The following is a 24,868-nucleotide window of genomic DNA, read 5'->3' as shown; positions in this document are numbered from 1 at the left end:
AGGTATCCACCCAAAAGATATGTGTACCAGGAGATATGTACAAGAATATTCATAGCAGCGTTATCTATAGTAGCCCCAAAATGAACACATTACATGTCCATTAGTTTTAGAAGGGATTGGGAAGTTGAGATATATTAAGATAATAGAACATTATACAGGAATGAAAATGAACGGACTTGTAGTTATATCCAGTATAAATGAATCTCATAAACCTAATGTTGATGGAAAGAAGCCAGACAAAAAAGAATTAGGCTAGGCACAGTGGCTCACACCTGTAATCTCAGCATTTTGGGAGGCTGAGGTGGGCCGATTGCTTGAGCCCAGGAGTTTAAGACCAGCCTGGGCAACATGGTGAAACCCCATCTCTACAGAAAATACAGAAATTAGCTGGCATGGTGCCACACACCTGTAGTCCCAGCTACTTGGGAGGCTGAGGCAAGAAAATCTCTCAAGCCCAGAAAGTGGAGGTTGCAGCAAGCTGAGATCACACCACTGTGCTCCAGCCTGGATGACAGAGCTAGACCCTGTTTCAAAAAACAAACAAAAAAAACAAATTAAGTAATTCTATTTATAAATATAAAAACTTTTAAAACAGGGAAAATGAAATCTAGTGTTTATTGACTTCTGCATAGGATATAAAACTGTAAAGAAAAGCAAGAAAGTGATTACTGTAACATTTAGAATAATGGTTACCTTTGTGAGGAAGGGAGAATTTGTGATTTGGAGGAAGCAAATGGGAGGCTTTTGAGTGCTCACTATATTCTGTTTCTTAAACTCAGTGATAATGGAAAGCTAGTTGCTTTGTGATAATTATTTGAAATGTACTTTTTTTTTTTTTTTTTTTTTGCAATGGAGTTTCACTCTTGTTGCCCAGGCTGGAGTGCAGTGACACGATCTCAACTCACCGCAACCTCCGCCTCCTGTGTTCAAGTGATTCTCCTGCCTCAGCTTCCCGAGTAGCTGGGATTAGAGTCATGCGCCACCACGCCCGGCTAATTTTGTATTTTCAGTAGAGACAGGGTCTCTCTATGTTGGTTAGGCTGGTCTCAAACTCCCGACCTCAGGTGATCCACCCACCTTGGCCTCCCAAAGTGCTGAAATTACAGGCATGAGGCACCACGTCCAGCCAGAAATGTACGCTTTTACCTCTGATTTTTATTTTTCTCTGAATTAATAGCCCTTGGTTTAAGGTTTCTTTTTTTCTTTTCTTTTTTTTTGGGGGGGTGGGGGGAGAGTCTTGCTATTGTCACCCAGCCCAGGCTGGAGTGCAATGTCACGATTTTGGCTCACTGTACTCTCTGCCTCCTGGGTTCAAGTGATTCTCCTGCCTCAGCCTCCCAAGTAGCTGGGACTACAGGCACCTGCCACCATGCCCAGATAATTTTTGTATTTTTAGTAGAGACAGGGTTTCACCATATTGACCAGGCTGGTCTCAAACTCCTGACCTCATGATCTGCCTGCCTCAGCCTCCCGAAGTGCTGGAATTACAGGCGTGAGCCACTGCACCTGGCCCTGGCTGGAAGTTTCTAACCATGTTAATAACTGGGAGTAGAATTTATCTCAGTAGTAACTGAGAAACTATGGGCCCTAGGGCACTAGGAGAAGTTCCTTAATGAGAGGATGAAAATTGTGTGGGTTTAGCTATGTTTTAAAATTTTATAAAATATTTGTACTGAACTCTGTCTGGATTTCTCTGGGTCTTATAATAATAGTAGCATATGAAATACAGTCTTAAAATTATGTATTTAAGCTTAAATGAAAATGACAAAATAAAATGCTTAATAATCTGAAAAAAGAAGGGTCTTTTTACTTAGAAACTAGCTAACTTAACCCCTAGTGAGTTGACAAGTTGTTGATTTAGCTTTTCTAACTACTCAATAAATACCAAACTTCTTAGGGAATTAAATGTTCAAAGGTTCAGCAGCTTTGGATAACCTGCCACTCCCACCAACCATTCCATTATACTAAATGTTTATTAAACAGCCATTTCCAGGATAATTCTGTGCAGTATCTCTATATTAAGGAATATCATAAATATCTCTTTAACATACTCAAAGCAAATTTTTAAAAACTTTACCTTACTTTTATCCTATCCTGTATTTAAAAAACAGAAACAAAAAAAGATTAAAATCACTTAACTGCTTTTAGGAAGGTGGATAAGCTTGTTACAAAATAGGATTACTAGGTTTCACAAATCTCCAAAACTTTGGGAATTGCCACTCCAACAACCACTATCAACAGCTTATCCTTAGAAAACTATAGTTGAGAGAGTCTTTTTTTTTTTTTTTTTTCCACTGGCATCTTTTCATTTCTTTTTCTTTTTTGAGACAGGTCTCACTCTACCTTCCAGGCTGGAGTGTAGTGGCACAATCACAGCTCACTGTACCCTCAACTTGCCAGTCTCAAGCAATCCTCTCACCTCAGCCTCCTGTATAGCTGAGACTACAGACACATGCCGCCATGCCCAGCTAATTGTATTTATTTCTTTATAGAGATGGGGTCTCCCTACATTGCCCATTCTGATCTCAAACTCCTGGGCTCAAGGGATCCTCTTGCCTCAGCCTCCCAAAGTGCTGGGATTACAGGCATGAGCCACCACACCAAGCTTACTGGCATATTTTCTGGAGAAAGAAAGAGTCTTAATTGTTTAAAAGCCTTTAGCTATGAAGCTATTACTAGTTTTTAAATGTGATTCAGTGTATGTGAGAAATGTTTATCAGGGAAAACTGTGTTTTGAATATATTAATTGCTGAAACCCAAGTTTATTAGAATAGACAACAATTCTAAAACTGGCAATACCTCAGTGCTTTTAATGACTCCACCGTAACTGTTCTCTTTGTGTCAATAAAGATGGTTTTATAAACATAGAGAAGAATGTGATAGTGACTAATCTGAAACCGTGATAATGCCTGTCATTGGCAGGGTTAGAAGAACTAAAGGGAGGAATCAGAGGCCTGTCTTCTCAACTCTCTATTCTCGTTTATACATACAGATGAGGACAGAACGGTATTTCCTGTCACCTCAGGAGAATAGCCCCAGCCTCTTTGGAATGCCATTGATTGTTCCATGTACTGTACATACCCGGAAGAAAGACCTATATGATGCGGTTTGGATGCAAGTATCCTGGTTAGCGAGCCCACTCCCACCTCAGGAAGCTAGTAATCATGCCCAGGATCGGTGAGTTCAGGGGATCCATCTTAACCTGTGGTTTCCAAACTCTAGAAAAATAATTTATATGAATTCTACATGACTGATAGGACCCAACCTATGTCAACTTAATCACTCTTGGAAGAACCACTCAGAGAGCATACAATTCAACCATTTGGTTTGATATTTGGAGTAGGAGAGATGATACAGCTTCCTTTTGCCAAACATTCTAGTGTCTAATAATCCTTCCATTCTCTAATCTTTTGCCTGGATTCGTCCTGCTAATGCTTCAAGTAATATCCTTGTCTTCTGTGTTGCAAAAGTAGAGAGTATGAATTCACCAGAAAATTTGTATAATCTCAGTCCTCTGAAATTCAGGATGAGAGTAACTGCATAAATGAACTCTGAAAAAGTCTCATGATACAAAAAATAATTCTGTTGGATTATTTCCATACCATGTCATTCTTTTTTCTTTTTCCCTTAGCATGTCATTTTAATGTGAAGTAATTTCATAAATCTAGATTAAAATAATTAACATTTTCTGTTTTCTTTCCCTTTTTCCTACCACTGTTCTATTTGATTAGTAAATGCATTTACTCTGAATAATTTTTGGGATTGTGATGATGTCTTATTTTTATCTCAATCAAATTGTAGATCATTTTCTTTTCTTTTCTTTTCTTTACGACAGAGTTCTCCTCTTGTTGCCCAGGTTGGAGTGCAATGGCATGATCCTGGCTCACTGCAACCTCCACCTCCCGGGTTCAAATGATTCTCCTGCCTCAGCCTCCTGAGTAGCTGGGATTACAGGCATGCACCAACATGCCTGGCTAATTTTGTTTTTTTTGGTAGAGATGGGGTTTCTCCATGTTGGTCAGGCTGGTCTCAAATTCCCAACCTCAGGTGATCCGCCTGCCTCAGCCTCCCAAAGTGCTGGGATTACAGGCGTGAGCCACCGCACCCAGCCTGTAGATCATTTTCTTACCATCATGGTACAAATGAGAGTTCTGTTTTATGGTAACTAAAAAAAGTTCTTTACTTATTTGTTATGATATGGGGTCTTTTGATGATTAGGGTAGGGCTTAGGATAAATACATCTTTTTTTTTTTTTTTTTTTGAGACAGATTCTTAATTTGTCACCCGGGCTGGAATGCAGTGGTGTGATTTTGGTTCACTGCAGACTCTGCCTCCAGGTTCAAGTGATTCTTACACCTCAGACACCTGAGTAGCTGGAATTACAGATGCTTCCAACCACACCCAGCTAATTTTTGTATTTTTAGTAGAGGCAGGTTTCACCATGTTGGCCAGGCTGATCTCGAACTCCTGGCCTCAAGTGATCAATACCAGTACCTCGGCCTCCCAAAGTACTGGTATTATAGGTGTGAGCCACCACACCTGGGCAGATTTAAATTTAAAGATTTAAATAAATCTTTATTTAAATAAATTATTTATTTATTTTTATTTTGTATTTTTTTGAGACGGAGTCTCATTGTGTCACCTAGGCTGGAGTGCAGTGGCATGATCTTGGCTCCATGCAACCTCCACCTCCCGGGTTCAAGTGATTCTCCTGCCTCAGCCTCCTGAGTCACTGAGATTACAGATGCCCACAACCATGCCTGCCTAGTTTTTGTATTTTTGGTACAGGCAGGGTTTCACCAGGTTGGCCAGGCTGGTCTCAAACTCCTGACCTCCAGTGATCTGCCCACCTCAGCCTCCCAAAGTTCTGGGATTACAGGAATGAGCCATCACGCCCGGCCAAAATAAGTTATTTAAATAAATAATTATTTAGAATATTTATTTTAAGATTTAAATAAATCCTAAAGGAAAACTGCAAATAATAGATAAGCAGTTTAGTTAACAAATGTTGTGTTTAGTAAAGATGAAAGTTGGACAAGATTAAATTTGAAGTCAAGTAATTGAATGAAAGAGCTTCTAGATGAGGGCTTTTCCCAGGACTTGCTAATGAATTGGATGTGGAGTATAGGGAAAGAGGAATCCAGGCTGACTTCTTTTTTTTGTGGGGGGGCGGGGAATGGAGTCTTGCCCTGTCACCAGGCTGGAGTGCAGTGGCATGATCTCGGCTCACTGCACCTCTGCCTCCCAGGTTCAAGCAATTCTTCTGCCTCAGCCTCCCGAGTAGCTGGGAGTACAGGTGCACGCCACCACACTCGGCTAATTTTTGTATTTTTAGTAGAGACAGGGTTTCACCATGTTGTCCAGGATGGTTTCAATCTCCTGACCTCATGATCCCACCTCAGCCTCCCAAAGTGGTGGGATTACAGGCCTGAGCCACTGCACCTGGCCCAGGCTGCCTTTTTACCCTGAACAATTGTTTGTGAATGGTGGTACCATTTAATGGAAAAAGGAAAACTGGGTAAGGAGCAGATTTTGGCAAGAAAAGTCAGGAATGAAGTTAAATTCAAGAAGTCTATTATATATTCAAGTGGGAAATTCACTTGAATGTCCTCTGCTGGAGATATAAATATAAATGTCATCAACAAATAGGTGGTATTTAAGGCCCTGAGACCAGATGATTGACATTTAGAGAGTGAGATTTAAATAGAGAAGATTCCCATGATCTATACATGAACTCTGAACTGAGTTCGTATGCATTCCGACATTTAGAGATTGAAAAGGGAAAAAAAAGCATCAAAAGAGATCGAGGCTGGGTGCAGTGGCTCATGCCTGTAATCCCAGCACTTTGGGAGGCCGAGGTGGGAGGATCAGTTGAGGCCAGGAGTTGAAGACCAACCTGCCCAACATGGCAAAACCCTGTCTCTACTAAAAATGCAAAAAATTAGTCAGGCATGGTGGTACACGCCTGTAATCCCAGCTACTTGGGTGGCTGAGGCATGAGAATCGCTTCAACCCTGGAGGTGGAAGTTGCAGTGAGCTGAGATCACACCACTGTACTCCAGCCTGGGTGACAGAGCAAGACGCTGTTGAGAGAGAGAGAGAGAGAGAGAGAGAGATTGAGAACGAGCAGCCCGTAATGTAAGAAGAAAACCAGGAGTTAAGTGAAGGAAGTATTTCAAGAAAGGAGTGATAGTTGTTTCAAATGCTACAGAGGACTGGGAATTGGCCACTGGTTTTGATAACATGGTCTTTGGTGATCTTTGTGAAAGCTATTTTAGTATAGGTAAAGGAGTAGAGATTGGAGTGGGTTAAAGAGAGAATGGTCCTTCGGACATTAAAAAAGACAGCCAGGCATGGTAGCTCTCACCTGATTCTAGTGGTACTTGGTAAAGTTATGGATGAAATAAGAGTGGCCTGGAGTTGATGATTTTTAGAGTTGGGTAATGAATACATGGGGTGTTCATTGTATAGTTCTCGACTTCTTGAGTGTTTATGTCAATAAATTGGAAATTTTAGATGAAATGGACAAAATCCTGGAATTAAGGGTCTATGTAGAAGAGTGATTATCTTCAGGGACAGTGGGTAAAGAGGCAAGTGAGGATTTCAGGGCAGCGATTGGAGGTTTCTCTTGGGTGAAAGAATCATTAGAATAGGGATGTTTGAATAAGTAAGTAACCTAAAAAGATAGGAGGTTGTGGTTGCAAAATAGGATACTGGGAATTGAGATTTTGGAGGCAGAAAACTTTGTATTCACAAGGTCTAGAATATGACATTTGGAGAGGGTTTACATATGGGGTGGGGGAAGTTATTGTTGGAAGAGAGAAGACCAAGTTACTGTTGTATTAATTGCATTGATGTTGATGTCACCAAGAATAATAACAGGAGAAGTGGTGGGGAAAAAACACAGTGAACTGGGTGCTACAATCTTTAGTGAGTAAAGAAGATATGTACCTTCCAAGGAGGAATAGCCGGTGGCATAATTCAGTAGCACATGCTACAAAAAAGCTGGAATGTTTTAGAAAAGGAAGGAAGAAGAGATCATGTACAAGTGGCATAGGAATAAGGAAGAGATCTATTTTATCTCCAGGTTCTGGAATGTATTAGAAAAAAAAGTGCAGAGAGTAGTGTGTGGTGACTCAAGCCTGTAATCCCAGCACTTTAGGAGGCTGAGGCAGGAGGATCACTTGAGCCCAGGAGTTCAAGTCCAGGCTGGACAACATGGCAAAATGCCATCTTTACAAAAAATGTAAACATTAGCCAGGTATGGTGGTGCATGCCTGTAATCCTAGCTACTTGGGAGGCTGATGTGGGAGGATCACCTGAGCCCAGAAAGGTGGAGGCTGCTGTGAGCCATAATCATGCCATTGCACTCCAGCCTGGGCAACAAGAGTGATACCCCGTCTCAAAAAGAAAAATGGAAAAAGTCTGCAGGGGGAGCAGGATTCTCAAGAAAGCCAGGCTTCATTCAGTTAGAGCAAAAAGGTAAAAGAAATTTTCAGAAGAGAAGTGCTGCACAGCTTTCTGTGAGAGTGCTACTTGGTTGTTTTATCCTGTTATCTTTCTTTTGATTCCTCATTTATTGCTGGCCTGAGTTGGACATGGTACTAGACAGTACAGTCTATCAGTGATCATTCACTGGATGATTTATGCAGAAAGATGGGAACTCCTATGCCAGATGTGATTCTCACTTTTGCCCTTACAGTGACTCTTTATCATGGTTTCATTACCTTCAATAGCCCATGTAATAACTCCTATCAGTTGCCAGATGAGCTGTAAAGTATGCCACTCTTATGTTATATTCCTTGCATTGCTTCCTTCTCCCCCACCCCCAGCTTTATTGAACTATAATTGACAAGTAGGAATTTTATATGCATCTAAGGTGTACAGCTTATGTTTCAATAATATGTATAAATTGTTGCACTGCTCCTTGTTAGGGCAAGGATGAGTAAATTTTTTTAAAAGTTGGAAAATTCACAGGGCCATCTTGACATAATCATTGGCAGTTAAAAGAAGTTACTCCATGGTGTATATGTGCCACATTTTCTCAATCCAGTCTATCGTTGTTGGACATTTGGCTTGATTCCAAGTCTTTGCTATTGTGAATAGTGCCGCGATAAACATACGTGTGCATGTGTCTTTATAGCAGCATGATTTATAATCCTTTGGGTATATACCCAGTAATGGGATTGCTGGGTCAAATGGTATTTCTAGTTCTAGATCCCTGAGGAATCACCACACTGACTTCCACAATGGTTGAACTAGTTTACAGTCCCACCAACAGTGTAAAAGTGTTCCTATTTCTCCACATCCTCTCCAGCACCTGTTGTTTCCTGACTTTTTAATGATCGCCATTCTAACTGGTGTGAGATGGGTGCAGCACACCAACATGGCACATGTATACATATGTAACTAACCTGCACATTGTGCACATGTACCCTAAAACTTAAAGTATACTAAAAAAAAAAGAAGTTACTCCAAAAATGGTATGTAGCTTATAACTCTGAGTAGTTAAGGCAGTACTTAGCATGTACCACATCAGTGACTCTGATTCAAGAAGACTTCTAAATATACAGCTTTCTGCAATGTGTCAGTGTTCTTGTCATGGAAAGATCTAATTATTTTAGTTTAATGTGAATTAAATCCTCTGATAGAATTAAGGCTGAAGGATAATTGGTATTTGATTTCATGATTAGCTTATCTTGTAAAATTTTCATGGGCCACATGGCTCCCTTAGAGACATCTGACAGTCATATATCTACCCTTCTGTAAGCCCAGATAGAGGATGGGAAGCCAGAGTGTATTTGGTACTGGGCTGCAGCTAATGGATTAGGGTAAGTAACGTTGAGCTGTCAACATGAGCATACTGCTGTGGCAAATGCCCCTTCCTAGGATTACTTCAAGAGAAGATGAAAAGGAGTTGGACTTCGAACCAGAAATGCTTCTTACACTCTTTTTGTTCTCTTCTCTTTCCATGATGACAGTATCGGCTGTCAATATCCATTCACTCTACGAGTTGTGCAGAAAGATGGGAACTCCTGTGCTTGGTGCCCAGAGTATAGGTAAAGTGACCTGCAAAAGAATTACATTAGTAGAATTTCAGCTTTAGATATGATACAGTTTTCCTAAGATTTCCAATTTTGAGAAGTGAATAGTGAATAATGAGAAACTTAAGAATTGTGGCTGAGGACGGTGGCTCACGCCTGTAATCCCATCACTTTGGGAAGTCGAGGCAGGTGGATCACCTGAGATCAGGAGTTTGAGACCAGCCTAACCTGGTAACACCCCATCTCTACTAAAAATACAAAAATTAGTGGGGCGTGGTGATGCGTGCCTGTAATCCCAGCTACTTGGGAGACTGAGGCAGGAGAATCACTTGAACCCAGGAGGCGGAAGTTGCAGTGAGCCAAGGTTGTACCATTGCACTCCAGCCTGGGCAACAAGAGTGAAACTCTGTCTCAAAAAATGTTTTTCACTTCCTTTTGAGGTCAATAGATAAGTTTTGCTTTTGAGACTTAGCTGGTTTTATAAACTACAGTCCATACCAAATTCATAGCTTGTGATAAACATTTATTACTCTATAACTTCACCTCTCCTTTTTTGTTTTGTTTTGTTTTGTTCTGAGATATAGCCTCGCTCTGTCACCCAGGCTGGGGTGCAGTGGCTCAATCTTGGCTCACTGCAACCCCTGCCTCCCAGGTTCAAGCAATTCTCCTGCCTCAGCCTCCCAAGTAGCTGGGACTACAGGTGCACACCACTGTACCCAGCTAATTTTTGCATTTTTAGTAGAAATGGGGTTTCACCATGTTAGACTGGTCTCGAACTCCTGACCTCAGGTGATCCACCCACCTCAGCCTCCCAAAGTGCTGAGATTATATGTGTGAGCCGCCATGCCAAGCCTCTCCTTAAATATAAATAAGTTTGCCAGTTCTGAGCACAGTAGACCTTAGTCTTTACTAGACTTTGCTGGAAATCTGTTCTTGGTTTTTAAAGAGTTGCAGAGATTGATTTTTTAAAGAGTAGCAGGACTAAAGTCCACCTTTAGAGAACTGCAATAGACTTAGCAAACTGAGTCTAAAGTAGGCATTGGTCAGGCGTGGTGGCTCACACATGTAATCCCAGCACTTTGGGAGGCGGAGGTGGGCCGATCACAAGGTCAGGAGATCGACACCATCCTGGCTAACACGGTGAAACCCTGTCTCTACTAAAAATACAAAAAATTAGCCAGGCATGGTGGTGGGCATCTGTAGTCCCAGCTACTTGGAAGGCTGAGGCTGGAGAATTGCTTAAACCCGGGCGGCGGAGCTGGCAGTGAGCCCAGATCGTGCTACTGCACTCCAGCACGGGTGACAGAGCGAGGCTCCATCTCAAGAAAAATAATAATAATATTAATAAAGTAGGCATTGGAACCATGACTTTATTATATCCTCCTCCCCTACCCCATCTCCCACCCTACCCCTGCAACTCTATAAACTTTTTTTTTTCTTTTTGAAACATAGTCTCACTCTGTCACCCAGGCTGGAGTGCAGTGGTATGACCTCGGCTCACTGCAACCTCCGCCTCCCAGGTTCAAGCAATTCTCCTGCCTCAGCCTCCCAAGTAGCTGGGATTATAGGTGCCCACCACTGTGCCTGGCTAATTTTTGTAGTTTTAGTAGAGACAGGGTTTCACCATGTTGGTCAGACTGGTCTCGAGCTCCTGACCTCAGGTGATCCACCCACCTCGGCCTCCCAAAGTGCTGGGATTACAGGCATGAGCCACCATGCCTGGCCTCTGTAAACTTTTATATGCATTTATTTAATCTGCCATTTTACAAACAAGGAGCTAGGTGTTATACCAGATAAATTGTCCTACCTCAGAGCATTAAATAACTGAATTTGGAATTTCTTGCATGCTGTAGTATCTCAAACAGCCAATTCCCATGTCATTTGTTTGCCATAAAGTTCACATCTTCCTGTGATTAACAGATGGTTATCAAGTACTTTGTAAAAATAAAGACGTGAAAAGTGAAAAGCATGATACCCGGAAATGATGATAATTATTAATAAGTATCCCTACATTTATCAGAGTCTGAAGTTAGAAGCCCATGACAAACTGTGAGGCCCAAGAGGAAAGCAGAAAAGTAGGAAGGGAGAATATTTTTTATTAAGAAAACTTAAATTCCTTCATAATTATTTCTTCCTCTGTGGATCTTTCCCCCCTTTTTAGATTTTGCAGAGGCTGTAAAATTGATTGTGGGGAAGACAGAGCTTTCATTGGAAATGCCTATATTGCTGTGGATTGGGACCCCACAGCCCTTCACCTCCGCTATCAAATGTCCCAGGAAAGGGTAAGTATTTAGGGCTACCATAAAATGGTGGATTTTATATGGGAAATTTCCCCCAGTGTAACTCTTATGCCATTTCTGTTCTAGACAATTTAAAAACAACCAGAAAAGCCTTCAATGGCATCCTCTATGGCACCTAATATATTGACATGTTTGCTTGAGCTTTTTCATTTTCCAGCTTCTGAAGTTCATTGTATTGGGGCATTGTCTTTGTCCATTTTCTGTTGCTATAACAGAGTACGTGAGGCTGGTAAATTATAAAGAAAGGAGGTTTACTTAGCTTACAGTTCCGCAGCCTGGGAGGTTCAAGGACATGGTCCTGGCTTCTGGCAAAGGCTTCTGTGCTGCATCATAACATGGCAGAGAAGATCAAAGGAGAACAGACACAGGCAAGAGGGAGGACCAAACACGAGGAAGATCCTCACTTTCTAACAGCCCGCTGTCTTGGAAACTAAGTTCTCAGAAAAGAACTCACTACTGCAAGAATGGCACCAACCATTTATGAAAGTTTCACCCCTATGACCCAAACACCTCCTACTAGGCCCCACCTCCTAAAAACGCCACATTGGGAATCAAATTTCAACATGCATTTTGGTGGAGACAAATAAACCATATCCAAACTATAGCAGGCATGAAATTTCAAAAATATTAATCAGTGAACCTTGAAACCAAACTGTGTCTGGCCATGGCATATCAATAAGCATCTCTCTGTTAAATATTATTGAAGTTGCAGCATTTGGTAATCACAGTTACTTAGTTCAAATGTGTCCCAGGGCTATAGCTGCTACCTTTAATAGGCATAGTGATCAGAAAAGTTAGAGAAAGGATTGAAATGTTTCAATTTTGGGTACCTAAGAGCACATCTCAATGGCCACTCTTCACACTTCACATTCTTCTATTATCACTGTCTGGCCAGAGCAATTTTTAAATTTTGAAAATGTTGGTTCAGAAATAATTTTAACTCCATACCTAAAAATGTTTGCCTCAGGCAGTTTTTAATCAACCAAATATTATTTGAAAGGTAAAGACATTAAGAATCTGATAGAGAGGTAAAAGCCACAGAGTCAAAGGAGTTCCTTAAGTCACATGAGGAATTGTAGTGGTTTTTGCATTTTTATGGCTCCCGATAGTTGGAAATTTCCTTTGCTATTTTTTAAAGCATTCCCTTTGGATAAGTTAGTAACAGTAACTGACTTTTCTGTCTTGTTATTCTATGGAGGACTGGGGAAATTACCAATTCTAGATCTAGTTTCCTATTCAGATCCCAAAATATGCCCCACACACCAAGGCTCCTGGGAGCCCTTTCTAGCCAGGAATAAGTATAATTTGTGGGTACTTGTCAAATGAAAGATCACTAGGCTAAAGCTAAAGAAAGCTGAAGAGAAACTAATGTTCTAGATCATGCTCACTAGCAAGGAGGGAAAATTTTACCAGTTGATAGATTCATAAATCTTTGTCAGCACAAAATCTGACAGGGCATTATTCTGACAAGACATTACTGTCAATGATGATAAATTATTTGGCTCTATAAATCTCTTCCCCTTTTTAAGAAATCCAGTGTGCAATCTGAAAAGCTCTTTAGGACATCCTGCTTATAGGAAACGGCCTACGTGACCTGTTAAATCTCACCCTACTTCCACTTTCAGTGATGCACTTAGGATACCACGGAAATGAAGGGCTATTGATGCCTTGCTAGGGAGTGGGGCCATATGCCTAATCTGGGCTCCACTACATGTAGAGTTTCTGCATGTGCTTAGAAAGTCATGTAGACAAAAGAGATACCATGGTTTAAATTGGGATTATTGCCCATATGCTTTATATTTTTTATTCCAGTGATTTCCCTTTTAGGAATTTATCTGAGGGGAGAATACTCTGTAATTACTCCATAATTTGCAGGCAGATATCATCACAGCATTTTTTAGGAGAGTAAAAAGTTATCAACAACTTAAATTTGTCTCACATTAGAGGAATGGTTAAATAAAGCATGGTGTATTCATTGGATAAAATATAATGCGGTTGTTGAAAATGATTACCAGGGGTTTTTGCTAACATTTATGGGAACATACTTATGATATGTGAACTTTTTTTAAAAACAAGACATAAAGTTGCATATACTGGAAATAATACCTTCAATATTGAAAAAAATACTATTTGGGAAAAAGGACAGAAGAAAATCTGCCAATATTTTGACAGTGGTTGCCTTTGTATTGAGAATATAAAAGGATCCCCTGCCTTTTTACATTTTTCTCTGCTTTCCAAAATTTCCACATGAATATTATACTAGTAATCAGAAAAAAATAGAGGGACAATCACTCTTATCCTTTTCATTTCTCTCCTGTTTGGACCTCAGATTCCTCAGTAGAAAATTAAACTAGATGCCAGCCTGGGCAATATGATGTCACCCTGTCTTTACAAAAAATGCACAAATTAGCCAGGTGTGGTGGTGTGCACCTATAGTCCCAGCTGCTTGGGAGGCTGAGGTTGGAGGATTGTTTGAGCCCAAGAGATCAAGGCTGCAGTGAGCTGTGATCTCACCAGTGCACTCCGGCCTGGGTAACAAAGCAAGACCCTGTCTCAAAAAAAAAAAAAAAAAAGAAAGAAAATCAAACTAGACAAATTCTTAGGCCTCTCTCTTTTTTTAAATAGTCTTATATGAAAACTATTACTTCATTTCCTGTGTTTTGTGTTAAGACAAGCTTTAAAGCAACTCTGAAAAGAAGAGGGTGCCTATAAGTAATTTATAGAGTGTTTAAACAATAGTAGAGGATCTAAGCATGGATCCCAAGAGGTAAAGGGAATCTTTATCACTTTGGGAAATTTTACTGATAAATAGAAATTATTGTCAGTACAGTCCACAAATATGTTTTTTATCAGCCTTCTTTCCTCCCTGTCTTCATCTAGCACTGTAGCCTGTGTTCCACAGAAAATATAGTCAATAAAAATCAACATTCTTTACTAGCTTACTCTAATTTGTGGTTGGCCATAAAGTATTCCTGGTAGAGATAATAGAGATAATACTTAACTGGCTATGAGAAAGGAAACACTATCGTATATGATACACCCCTTTTTCTACTCATTCCAACAACTATGATACAGCATGTTTGCTTTTGAAGCACATCAGTTTTTTCCTTGAGTGACCAGTTCAAAAGATGATGACAGTTAATATCTTGTTACTACAGAATTTGTACTCAAAAAAGAAGTCTATAACCCAAGCCCAAGCCAGATTTCCCTTTCTAAAAAAAGAATTTTCCTCTAAGTTCCCCTTTTTAAATGAGCTCTTTAGCCTGGATAGTTATACAGTGCTAGAACCTTAACTGCATGATCAAACCCAACCTTGCTAGTTTATAACAGCATTTGACAGCCTCGTGACTCTCATATAGGGAAAAAGTCTCGCCTGAAAAACCCATGCTAAGCTGAATGTCCTGAGCTGTGCCAATTTGTATTCCAGGCAGCCTGAGGTTCCCATCATGAGATTCAGAAAGGGAAATTCATGGAGGAAGTTCACCTCTGGAAGGGAGGAGCAATAAATAGGGTGGGTGATGGACATATGTGATGTTTGCCACAGAGAGGCAGTCAGTGTGGGCCTTGTGGTCCGGGCTCTGCTTTGGGACACAAATATATACTGTGTGAAGTTTTATGGTAGCATTCATAACCCTGATGCTTCACCCACCTTCTCATACATTAGAGGGACAAACAGAAGGATCCCAGCTCTATGGTTCTTGATTGTTTGTCAGGTAGCAGCCAGGCATGGAGAGGGAAAAATTCTTTCTTTTTTGCTGCTCTCTAGATCCTTCCTTCTCTCCTTCTTCTTCATTCTACACCACCCCCAACATACATCCATGCACCCTGCCCATTCTTTGATCTCTCTCCTTTCTTACACTTAACTCCTTGCTCCACAGCCTAACATGCTGATTAACAGGACCCCAAAGGTTTGGGTGGGTATTAGGGGCCTTCTCAACAAAAGCAGCACACTCTTGAGCTTGTTCTTCCTTTTGTTGCCATCTCAGATAAAAAGGCCCCATGAGGGAGGAGACAGATAATTATAGACTTGGTATTCTGATAACTCTGTGATACATGGGATCAGATGCAAATGAGTTGTACCCTGTGGTGTTTCATGCTCTGCTGTGTTGTCTTCTCACGGTGAGCTTTTCTGTGCCCTTATTTCATCCGGCTCTGGTTTCTGTGTTTCACATTATTTCTCCTAGCCTCTGTAAACTCTGCAGCATACTAATAATGCTCTGGCTGTCTGATTAAAACTAAATGGCTTACTATCAGCACCCCTGGCTTGAGGACCAACTCACATGTAATCCCTTATAAGATTCCAAAGTTGTTAAATAAATGCAATTCATTTTGTTTTTGTCATTTTGAAGCATTCAAAAATTTTTCAAGAAAAGCTATGGTCATATAAATAGAAATTTTATCCAGAATGTTACTGATGTAACATTTGTGAATAAATGTGTAGGTGCTGTATTTGCTCAGACTCTAGTTTGGGTTGTGTTTTCTTTTCCCTTTTTTTTTGAGACAGGGTCTCTCTCTGTCATCTGGGCTGGAGTGCAGTGGCATAATCACAGCTCACTGCAACCTCTGCTCCCAGGCTCAAGCAATCCTCCTGAGTAGCTGGGACTACAGACGTGCGCCACAATGCCCAGCTAATTTTTACATTTTTCTTTTACAGAGACAGGGTCTCACTCTGTTGGCCAGGCTGGTTTCCAACTCCTGGACTCAAGCAATTCCCCCCACCTCGGCCTCCTAAAGTGCTGGGATTACAGGCCTGAGCCACCATACCCAGCCAGTTGTATTTTCTTTTTCCTTATATAGAGTAAAATAAGGGTGAGTGACCGAGAGGTTGATGCATAGCTATATCACCAGTTTAAATGCCTTCCCACATACCCCTTTCCTCCTGTTCCCTCTACCTACAGGTTGTAGATAAGCATGAAAGTGTGCAGCAGAGTCGGCGAGCGCAAGCCAAGCCCATCAACCTGGACAGCTGTCTCCGTGCTTTCACCAGTGAGGAAGAGCTAGGGGAAAATGACATGTACTACTGTTCCAAGTGTAAGACCCACTGCTTAGCAACACAGAAGCTGGATCTCTGGAGGCTTCCACCCTTCCTGGTATGTTACAGTCCTGCCTCTGAGAGAGCAGGAATCTAGCATAAAAGAAAGAAGACATGAACAAACAGGAGGTTTTGTTATTTTTGAGAATAAGACTTTTCCTGCAGCAGCGTTTAAAACACTTTCTGTACAAGGTTTTTATGTTGAATACAGAGATGAATCTTTCTACAAATATTTGGTAGTTCCTTTTCCTAAAAAGCTTACAACCTAGAAGAAGAGATCAATCATGTAGACCAGTAACTGTAATTCAGTGCGATGTGAGAACTGCCACAAGGGGTACAACGTGGTGAATTTGAACTTCAGGAGAGGTTGAACTTCTGGCTCTGTGGAGAGAGGAAGCTTAAGCTAGCCCTTTGTGGACTCTAGAAGAGCAACTGAGCCCAGAGCCCCCAACACCCACTGCACATAGTCATGTGGCTGTGGCACGCTGCTGAGTTGAGTGTGTGTGCACAAGCACACCAGTGCACTAGGGCCTGTGTGTTCTTTTAGATTTAATTTACTTCTGCCTTCTCCCGTCATGGATTAGGAGACTGTCCTTTTGTTTGTCAGGAGAGTTTGAAGTAACAAATCTTCCTATTCATTAAGATCAGTGTAACTGTAAGGTACTGGCATATTTTAATCAGATATTTATATGTATTTTCTTTTTTTTTTTTTTGAGACAGGGTCTCACTATGTCACCCAGGCTGTAGTGCAGTGTTGTAATCTCAGCTCACCGCAACCTCCACCTCTCGGGCTCAAGTGATTCTCTTGCCTCAGTCTCCTGAGTAGCTGAGATTACAGGCGCGCACCACTACCACCCGGCTAATTTTTGTACTTTTAGTAGAGATGGGGTTTCACCATGTTGGCCAGGCTGGTCTCGAATTCTTGACCTCAGGTGATCCACCCACCTTGGCCTCCCAAAGTGCTGGAATTACAGGCATGAGCCACCGTGCCCAGCCGTATTTTCTTATTCCATTCATGTCTCTGTCACACTACTCTGTGAAGCTGAATGTAGGTTTTTCTTAGACCAGAACAGCTTCCCAGGAAATGATGCACAAGAAATTAATAACACTGGTTGTCAGCTAGCTCCACAGATAAGAACTAGAGGGAAGGGGCAGGCTTGGGGACAAGGTGGGTGACGGGGAGGGAGAGACCTTTTTTTTTGAGATGGAGTCTCACTCTGTCACCCAGGCTGGAGTGCAGTGGCGAGATCTCAGTTCACTGCAAGCCCCACCTCCCGGGTTCACACCATTCTCCTGCCTTAGCCTCCAGAGTAGCTGGGACTACAGGTGCCTACCACCATGCCTGGCTAATTTTTTGTGTGTTTTTTATTTTTATTTTTTGGTAGAGATGAGGATTCACTGTGTTAGCCAGGATGGTCTCGATCTCCTGACCTCATGATCCACCCACCTCGGCCTCCCAAAGTGTGGGGATTACAGTTGTGAGCCACCACACCTGGCCGAGGGGGAGACCTTTTAAAAAAACTGAGGTATAATTAACATACAATTAAAAGCATAGATTTTTAATATCCAGTTTGATGAATTTTAACAAGTATATATTTTCATATAATCATCAAATAAAACAAGCAGAGCAGTCATGTAGCCCAGTAACTGCAATTCAGTGTATGTGAGAACTGCCACAAGGGGTACAATGTGTTGAATTTGAACTTCAGGAGAGGTTGAACTTCTGGCTCTGTGGAGAGTGGAAGCTTAGGCTAGCCGTTTGTGGACTCTAGAAGAGCAACTGAGCCTGGAGGCAATACCCACTGTGCAGTCATGTGGCTGTGCCACACTGCTGAGTTGAGTGTGTGTGCACAAGCACACCAGTGCACTGGGGCCTCTGTAGAGGCCTTTATGAAACCATATTTTTGAAGTCTTTAAAAAATAATGAAGAGTAAATGTTGTGTTATATATTCCCAAACATTCACATGTATTTGACTTGTTTTTTCTATGTAAATTTTGTATCTTCAGAATGCTTTAATGCGATGTTTTCTACCTTTGCTTCTCCAGATTATTCACCTTAAGCGATTTCAATTTGTAAATGATCAGTGGATAAAATCACAGAAAATTGTCAAATTTCCTCGGGAAAGTTTTGATCCGAGTGCTTTTTTGGTATCACGAGACCCAGCTCTCTGCCAGCATAAACCATTCACACACCAGGGGGATGAGCTCTCCAAGCCCAGGATTCTGGCAAGAGGGGTGAAGAAAGTGGATGCACAGAGTTCGGCTGGGGAAGAGGACATGCTCCTGAGCAAAAGCCCATCCTCACTCAGCGCTAACATCAGCAGCAGCCCAAAAGGTGAGGCCTGGGGGCCTTATGCAGTTGCTTTCTTGGGACTCCTGTGGGCTACATATGTTTCTCTGTCTTCTGTTCTGGAACATCAGGTTGGTTGGGTGGAAGGAACCTATCTGGAATCAGACCTATCTGTATTTAAGCTATGTAAGTTTTAGCAAGAGATTCAGCCTCCCTGAATCTATTTTCTCATCTGTAAAATGGAGATAATGCCAGGTTTACAGAGTTGAGAGTTTGACACATGGAGAGTAAAGCACTTCACACAGTGCCTGATGTATGGTAAACAGAAATGGTAGCTGCTGTCTTGTCCCCTTATAGTGAAAGTTCTGAGGTTCCCCATCTTTCAGGGGGTCTAGAGGATCAAAACTCTTTTTTTATTTATTTATTTTATTTTTTATTTTTTTGAGACAGGGTCTCACTCTGTCACCCAGGCTGAAGTGAAGTGGTGCAACACAGATGACCGCTTACTGCAGCCTCGACCTCCTGAGGTCAATCAATCCTCCCATCTCAGCCTCCTGAGTAGCTGGGACTACAGGCACGCACCACTGCACCTGGCTAATTTTTGTATTTTTTGTAGAGATGGTGCTTCGCCATGTTTCCCAGGCTGGGCTCGAACTCCTGCACCCAAGTGAACCTCCTGCTTCAGCCTCCTAAAGTGCTGGGATTACAGGTGTGACCCACTGTGCCTGGCCCAAAACTATTTTCATAAAAATACTAAGACAATATGTGCCTTTTCACTTTTATTCTCTCACAGATGTACGATGGTGTAAGAGACAACATGACATGGAATAATATCGTCACTTTGACAGTGAAGTCTGTGCAAATGTATTGTACTTTTTCATGCCTCAGTTTAGTTTCTAATACAGAAAATATTGATAGATAAAATTCACATAAAAGTTCTAAAGGTTCTCAATAATTTTTAAATGTATAAAAGGGGGTAGGGGTAAGAGACTATAACCAAAAAGTTTAAAGCCTTACAGGATTTTTGTGAGTCATAGAGGTAACAATGGACAGCAAGAAATTCCCAGTACCATGCCTAACAATAGGAAGTTCTCAGTAAATGGTGGTCACATTTTTTGTCTAATTTTACAAAGGGGAGGAATATGTATTTGGAGAACTCCTTACTCTAATAGTTAGATTTTTTTCAACTGAACCTGACATAAATCATCTTTCTGCTATTTTCTGAGTCCCTATAATGTACTGTACATTTTCAGGACATTGTTGCTTATAGGGACTTGGCATTGAAGAAGACAAAAATGTAACTTACTGGCTACATAATAGGAACTAAAGGGTAGCCAGTCACTACTCCCGTCTTTACCTTTGTGTATACAGTTGTGAAGCTAACCTCAGAGTTAGCATTTGGGGCTGGCTTACTTTGTGGCATTTGGATTTGTGAATCTTTTCTTCTGTCCTGTTCACAGGTTCTCCTTCTTCATCAAGAAAAAGTGGAACCAGCTGTCCCTCCAGCAAAAACAGCAGCCCTAATAGCAGCCCACAGACTTTGGGGAGGAGCAAAGGGAGGCTCCAGCTGCCCCAGATTGGCATCAAAAATAAACTGTCAAGTAGTAAGAAGAACTTGGATGCCAGCCAAGAGAATGGGGCTGGGCAGATCTGTGAGCTGGCTGATGCCTTGAGCCGAGGGCATATGCAGGGGGACAGCCAACCAGAGCTGGTCACTCCTCAAGACCATGAGGTAGCTTTGACCAATGGATTCCTTTATGAGCATGAAGCATGTGGCAATGGCTGTGGCAATGGCTACAGCAATGGTCAGCTTGGAAACCACAGTGAAGAAGACAGCACTGATGACCAAAGAGAAGACACTCATATTAAGCCTATTTATAATCTATATGCAATTTCAGTAAGTGGTTTATTGTACGGTTTTCAGAGAGTGGTCTGTGTTTTGTTCACTTGTCTTCATGTATTCATGAGCAAGTATTTTTCGGGTCCTGCTTATTTCCTAGCATTGAGCTTAGTGATAGTCAAAGTTAACATAGAAATCTGGGTTTGCCCAGGTGTAGTGGCTCACACCTGTAATCCCAGCACTTTAGAAGGCTGAGGCAGGAGGATCGCTTGAGCCCAGGAGTTTGAGACCAGCCTGGGCCCCATCTCTACAAATAATTTTAAAATGGAGCGATGTATGGTGGCATGTGCCTGTGGTCCCAGCTACTTGGAAGGCTGAGGCAGGAGGATCACCTGAGCCCAGGAGGTCAAGTCTTTAGAGAGTTGTGATCACTCGACTGCACCCCAGCCTGGGTGATAGAGCAAGCCCCTGTCTCAAAATAATAATAATAATAATAGTAATTACATTATAAAATGATTTTTTATCCACACAAGACTTGGAGCTTATGACTTTTGTATTTTGCTTTTTGCTTATTTTGGTTTTAGAGAAAGTTAGAGGGTTCTAAAATATTTTCTCAACTGCTGATCATTTACATGATCAGTGTTCTTCTGCTCAGATCCTAGTGCTATATCCTGGCCATAGTACAGTTAACTACTAACATATCTCCACTCTCTTATCTCTTACAGTGCCATTCAGGAATTCTGAGTGGGGGCCATTACGTCACTTATGCCAAAAATCCAAACTGCAAGTGGTACTGCTACAATGACAGCATCTGTGAGGTAAACATTCTCAATCTTTGAATGAAAGTTAGAAACAGAATATCAACAGAACTGGGGAACATTTGTTGAAATAATGGACTATCTCTTGAATAGGAAATAGATATTTCTTTTAGAATCAATATATAGATGCTGTCAGTATTAAAGGAACAAAAGTGATATGCAGAGTAGGGAATGAAAACATGAGTAGTGAGGAAAAATAAAGAGTTAGTTGATGGGGCACAGTGGCTCATGCCTGTAATCCCAGCACTTTGGGAGGCTGAGGTAGGCTTAGGAGGTGGATCGCTTGATGTCAGGAGTTCGAGACCAGACTGGCCAACATGGTGAAACTCCATCTCTACTAAAAATACAAAAATTAGTTGGGCATGTTGGCGCATGCCTGTAATCCCAGCTACTCGGGAGGCTGAGGCAGGAGAATGGCTTGAACCTGGGAGGTGGAGGTTGCAGTGAGCCAAGACTGTACCACTGCACTCCAGCCTGGGCAACAGAGCAAGACTCTGTCTCAAAAAAAAAAAAAAAGGAGTTAGTTAATGCAAAAAGCTCCTATCTTCTAGATTGTTAGAATTCGATGGGGTTGGGCTGAGTGCGGTGGCTCACGCCTGTAATCCCAGCACTTTGGGAGGCCAAGGAGGGTGGATCATGAGGTCAGGAGATCAAGACCATCCTGGCTAATATGGTGAAACCCTGTCTCTACTAAAAATACAAAAAATTAGCCAGGTGTGGTGGCACATGCCTGTAGTCCCAGCTATTCAGGAGGTTGAGGCAGGAGAATCGCTTGAACCCAGGAGGCCGAGATTGCAGTGAGCTGAGATCACACCAGTGCACACCAGCCTGGTGACAGAGTGAGACTCCATCTCAAAAAAATAAATAAATACATACAAAATAAATGAATAGAATTTGATGGGGTTTTAGGTCATTCTGTTTTGACTTGTCTATGGTCAAAATATTTTCCCCAAAGCAAACATTGGAAATAATGGGGCTCATTTTAAAGGGGCAGGTGTGAGACAGCCAAACTAGTGAGCTTATTGGAAGCAATCAGGTTTAGTAATTACAGAGGGTTGGTCTTCCCTTTCCTGGCAAGGATTTAGAGCCATAATAGTGATGGCTTTTTGTTAAAGGTTTTTCTTGCCCTTTCAGGAATGTCACCCTGATGAAATTGACACCGACTCTGCCTACATTCTTTTCTATGAGCAGCAGGGGATAGACTATGCACAATTTCTGCCAAAGATTGATGGCAAAAAGATGGCAGACACAAGCAGTATGGATGAAGACTTTGAGTCTGATTACAAAAAGTACTGTATGTTACAGTAAAGCTACCACTCTGGCTGCTAGACAGCTTGGTGGTGAGGGAGATGACTCGTTGCCAAGCTGTACCTGGCAAAAGTATCACTGAAAGGCAAGCTAAATGTAGTTATTTTATCCTGTTAGAATACAAATTCTAATTAAAATAGTTAACTTTAAGAGTAGTAATAATTTTATTTTAAAGTCTCATACAAGTTTTCCGATAGAGAACTTTCAGGCAGATCCCACCATCAGCCTGCAAACAAAAGGTTTGGCACCAGCCACCTGGGACCAAATAAGAATTCAACTGTGCTTGTCCAGATATGAACAAATATGTAGTGAGTATAGAGTTTACCAATAATCATAACAAATATTAAAGATTTCCTTGGAGTCAAAGTAAAAAACAAAAAATTGTAATGTTGTCTAGGGATGACATGATATGCTACCTCCTTCTTCCCAAAGTTTATTCCATTATATTGACAAGATGGAGAAAGCCAGATCATGAAGGTGTGCAAATGATTCTTACGGCACGGGCGAGGATTTTTCAATTTATTTTTTAAAGTTTCCATACCCTTTCTTTGTCTTTCTTGCTTTTTGTTTTTGCCGTTGTGTTTATGTTTGAGGCACAACCAGTCATTGGTGGCAGGGGCATAGAGTGGTCAGTCTGAAAGGGAGGCTCTCTTAAGAGCTATGTGCCTTCCACCCAGAGGGAGACCCAGTAGAAAGAAAAACATCCTGGGAAATCCAGCTACCATGGCCCTCCCAGTGGAGGCATCTTACATTTAGGATACTTCAAGTATCCTCAGAATGTATCCTCAGAAATGTATTCTACACCCCCGGCCCCGCCCATGCTGAGGGAAGGGGAGCAGTTGCCAATATTTGCACCATCTTCACGTGCACATGTTGCAACAAGAGCTTCTGGGAAAGTAAGCGGCATCAGAGCTAGATCACGTTTCGCAATTAGTGGTTGTTCTTTTCTGTGTTTATTTTGCACTTTAAAAAAGAGAGAACACATGCAAATGAACTTGCTTGTGTGTATTTGATGGCTCTAAGGGCTATAAATTACAAACAAAACACGTCCCAGACATTAGGAGTTCATAAGTATATTTAATGAAATTGGTGGTTTTAGGAAGTCAACTTTTGTTTTTCTTTGTTTGCATGTTCACTAATTTTTTTATTTTGATATTTGCCTTTTTTTTAAATTTTACAGTAGTCATTGAAAGTTATGTTTCTTTGTTTACTTCATTTTTTCTCTAATTATTCAAGACTGGAACAAAAGTATAAATACTATTTATTTCAGGTAGAGTTTTTTTCGTGTAGTATTTTAATACATACTTGAAGGAAATGTTTCACCTTATTTTTGGCCTTTGTTTATTCATTTAGACCTTGCAAGTTGATTCTCATTAACTGTCAGATTCCACTACCCTTTCTTCCTCATAGGTAGTAATTACCAGTGTAACTAAGCATTTGCGTTCTGATATCTGAGGCCAGTAACTATGAATATCTAGTTCTCAGAGCATTTGGAAAGGTTATCTGAAATGGCTACCTAAAGTGAAATCCTTTTCAGAAAAAATATAATTGCAAGTAGGTAGGAGTGGCCTAAATTGTCTAATGTAATAAAGTCAGACAAAATGCATACTTTATAGTTTCAAGATTTTCAGTATATAAAATCTGTCCATTCCTACCTGGACATGTCCCATTAAAAAGTGGAAGATTTTAAATAATTTCTTTACAGTTGCTTTATTTAAGCAGGTAGCACAATCTACTAATGTTGTTTGATCTGTGTTTGTTATACTGGTTGTAATTAATTTTTTTAATTCATGAACTAGCTGAAAATATATTAAATTAACTATTAACTACATTCATCTTGTAAATTACTGTATAAAACTTGTTGACAATGCACTGGCTTTAGAAAGATGTTAATGTACATAAATAGAATGTGAATAAAATAGTGTTGATGTACTGAAATATGAACTGTATAAAAAGTATTGGTAATTGTATATGGGTGTACCTGTTTATCTGTAACTGTTATCCAAACGAATTAAATACTGTGGATGCCTCTATGTGCTGTTTTTCCTCATACAAGTAAACACAGAATGTCAAATTCTTCAGCCTCCCTCTCTGTGATCCTGTTTTAATTCTCCTACTTGAATAATTTCTTTCTGACTTACAGAGGGGATGCTTCATCTCTGAGGTTGGAAACTCTGTAGAGTAGGATTCCCCAACTCCTGGGCTACAGACCAGTACCGTCCATGGCCTGTTAGGA

At 41.0% G+C, this 24,868-nt stretch overlaps 1 protein-coding gene across 2 annotated transcripts in view; it reads left to right on the top strand.

Annotated features, from left to right (window-relative positions):
* LOC129017725 (ubiquitin carboxyl-terminal hydrolase 6) overlaps window positions 1-24,709 on the top strand; it is a 48,939-nt gene extending 24,230 nt beyond the window's left edge. The window contains exons 25-32 of one of the 2 annotated variants that reach the window (XM_054458402.2): window positions 2,993-3,177; window positions 8,982-9,059; window positions 11,206-11,326; window positions 16,243-16,434; window positions 18,423-18,711; window positions 20,127-20,563; window positions 21,232-21,324; window positions 22,459-24,709. In XM_054458402.2, the coding sequence (XP_054314377.1) occupies window positions 2,993-3,177; window positions 8,982-9,059; window positions 11,206-11,326; window positions 16,243-16,434; window positions 18,423-18,711; window positions 20,127-20,563; window positions 21,232-21,324; window positions 22,459-22,632 (1,569 nt within the window). In that variant the 3' untranslated portion in view covers window positions 22,633-24,709. The remainder of the gene's footprint in view (window positions 1-2,992; window positions 3,178-8,981; window positions 9,060-11,205; window positions 11,327-16,242; window positions 16,435-18,422; window positions 18,712-20,126; window positions 20,564-21,231; window positions 21,325-22,458) is intronic. The other variant, XM_054458403.2, reaches the window with a different exon arrangement.
* The last annotated feature ends 159 nt before the right edge of the window (window positions 24,710-24,868 follow it).

This window comes from Pongo pygmaeus, chromosome 19 (genome assembly GCF_028885625.2).
Source record: "Pongo pygmaeus isolate AG05252 chromosome 19, NHGRI_mPonPyg2-v2.0_pri, whole genome shotgun sequence".
NCBI lineage: Eukaryota > Metazoa > Chordata > Mammalia > Primates > Hominidae > Pongo > Pongo pygmaeus.
This window is presented reverse-complemented; position numbering and strand designations above follow the sequence as displayed.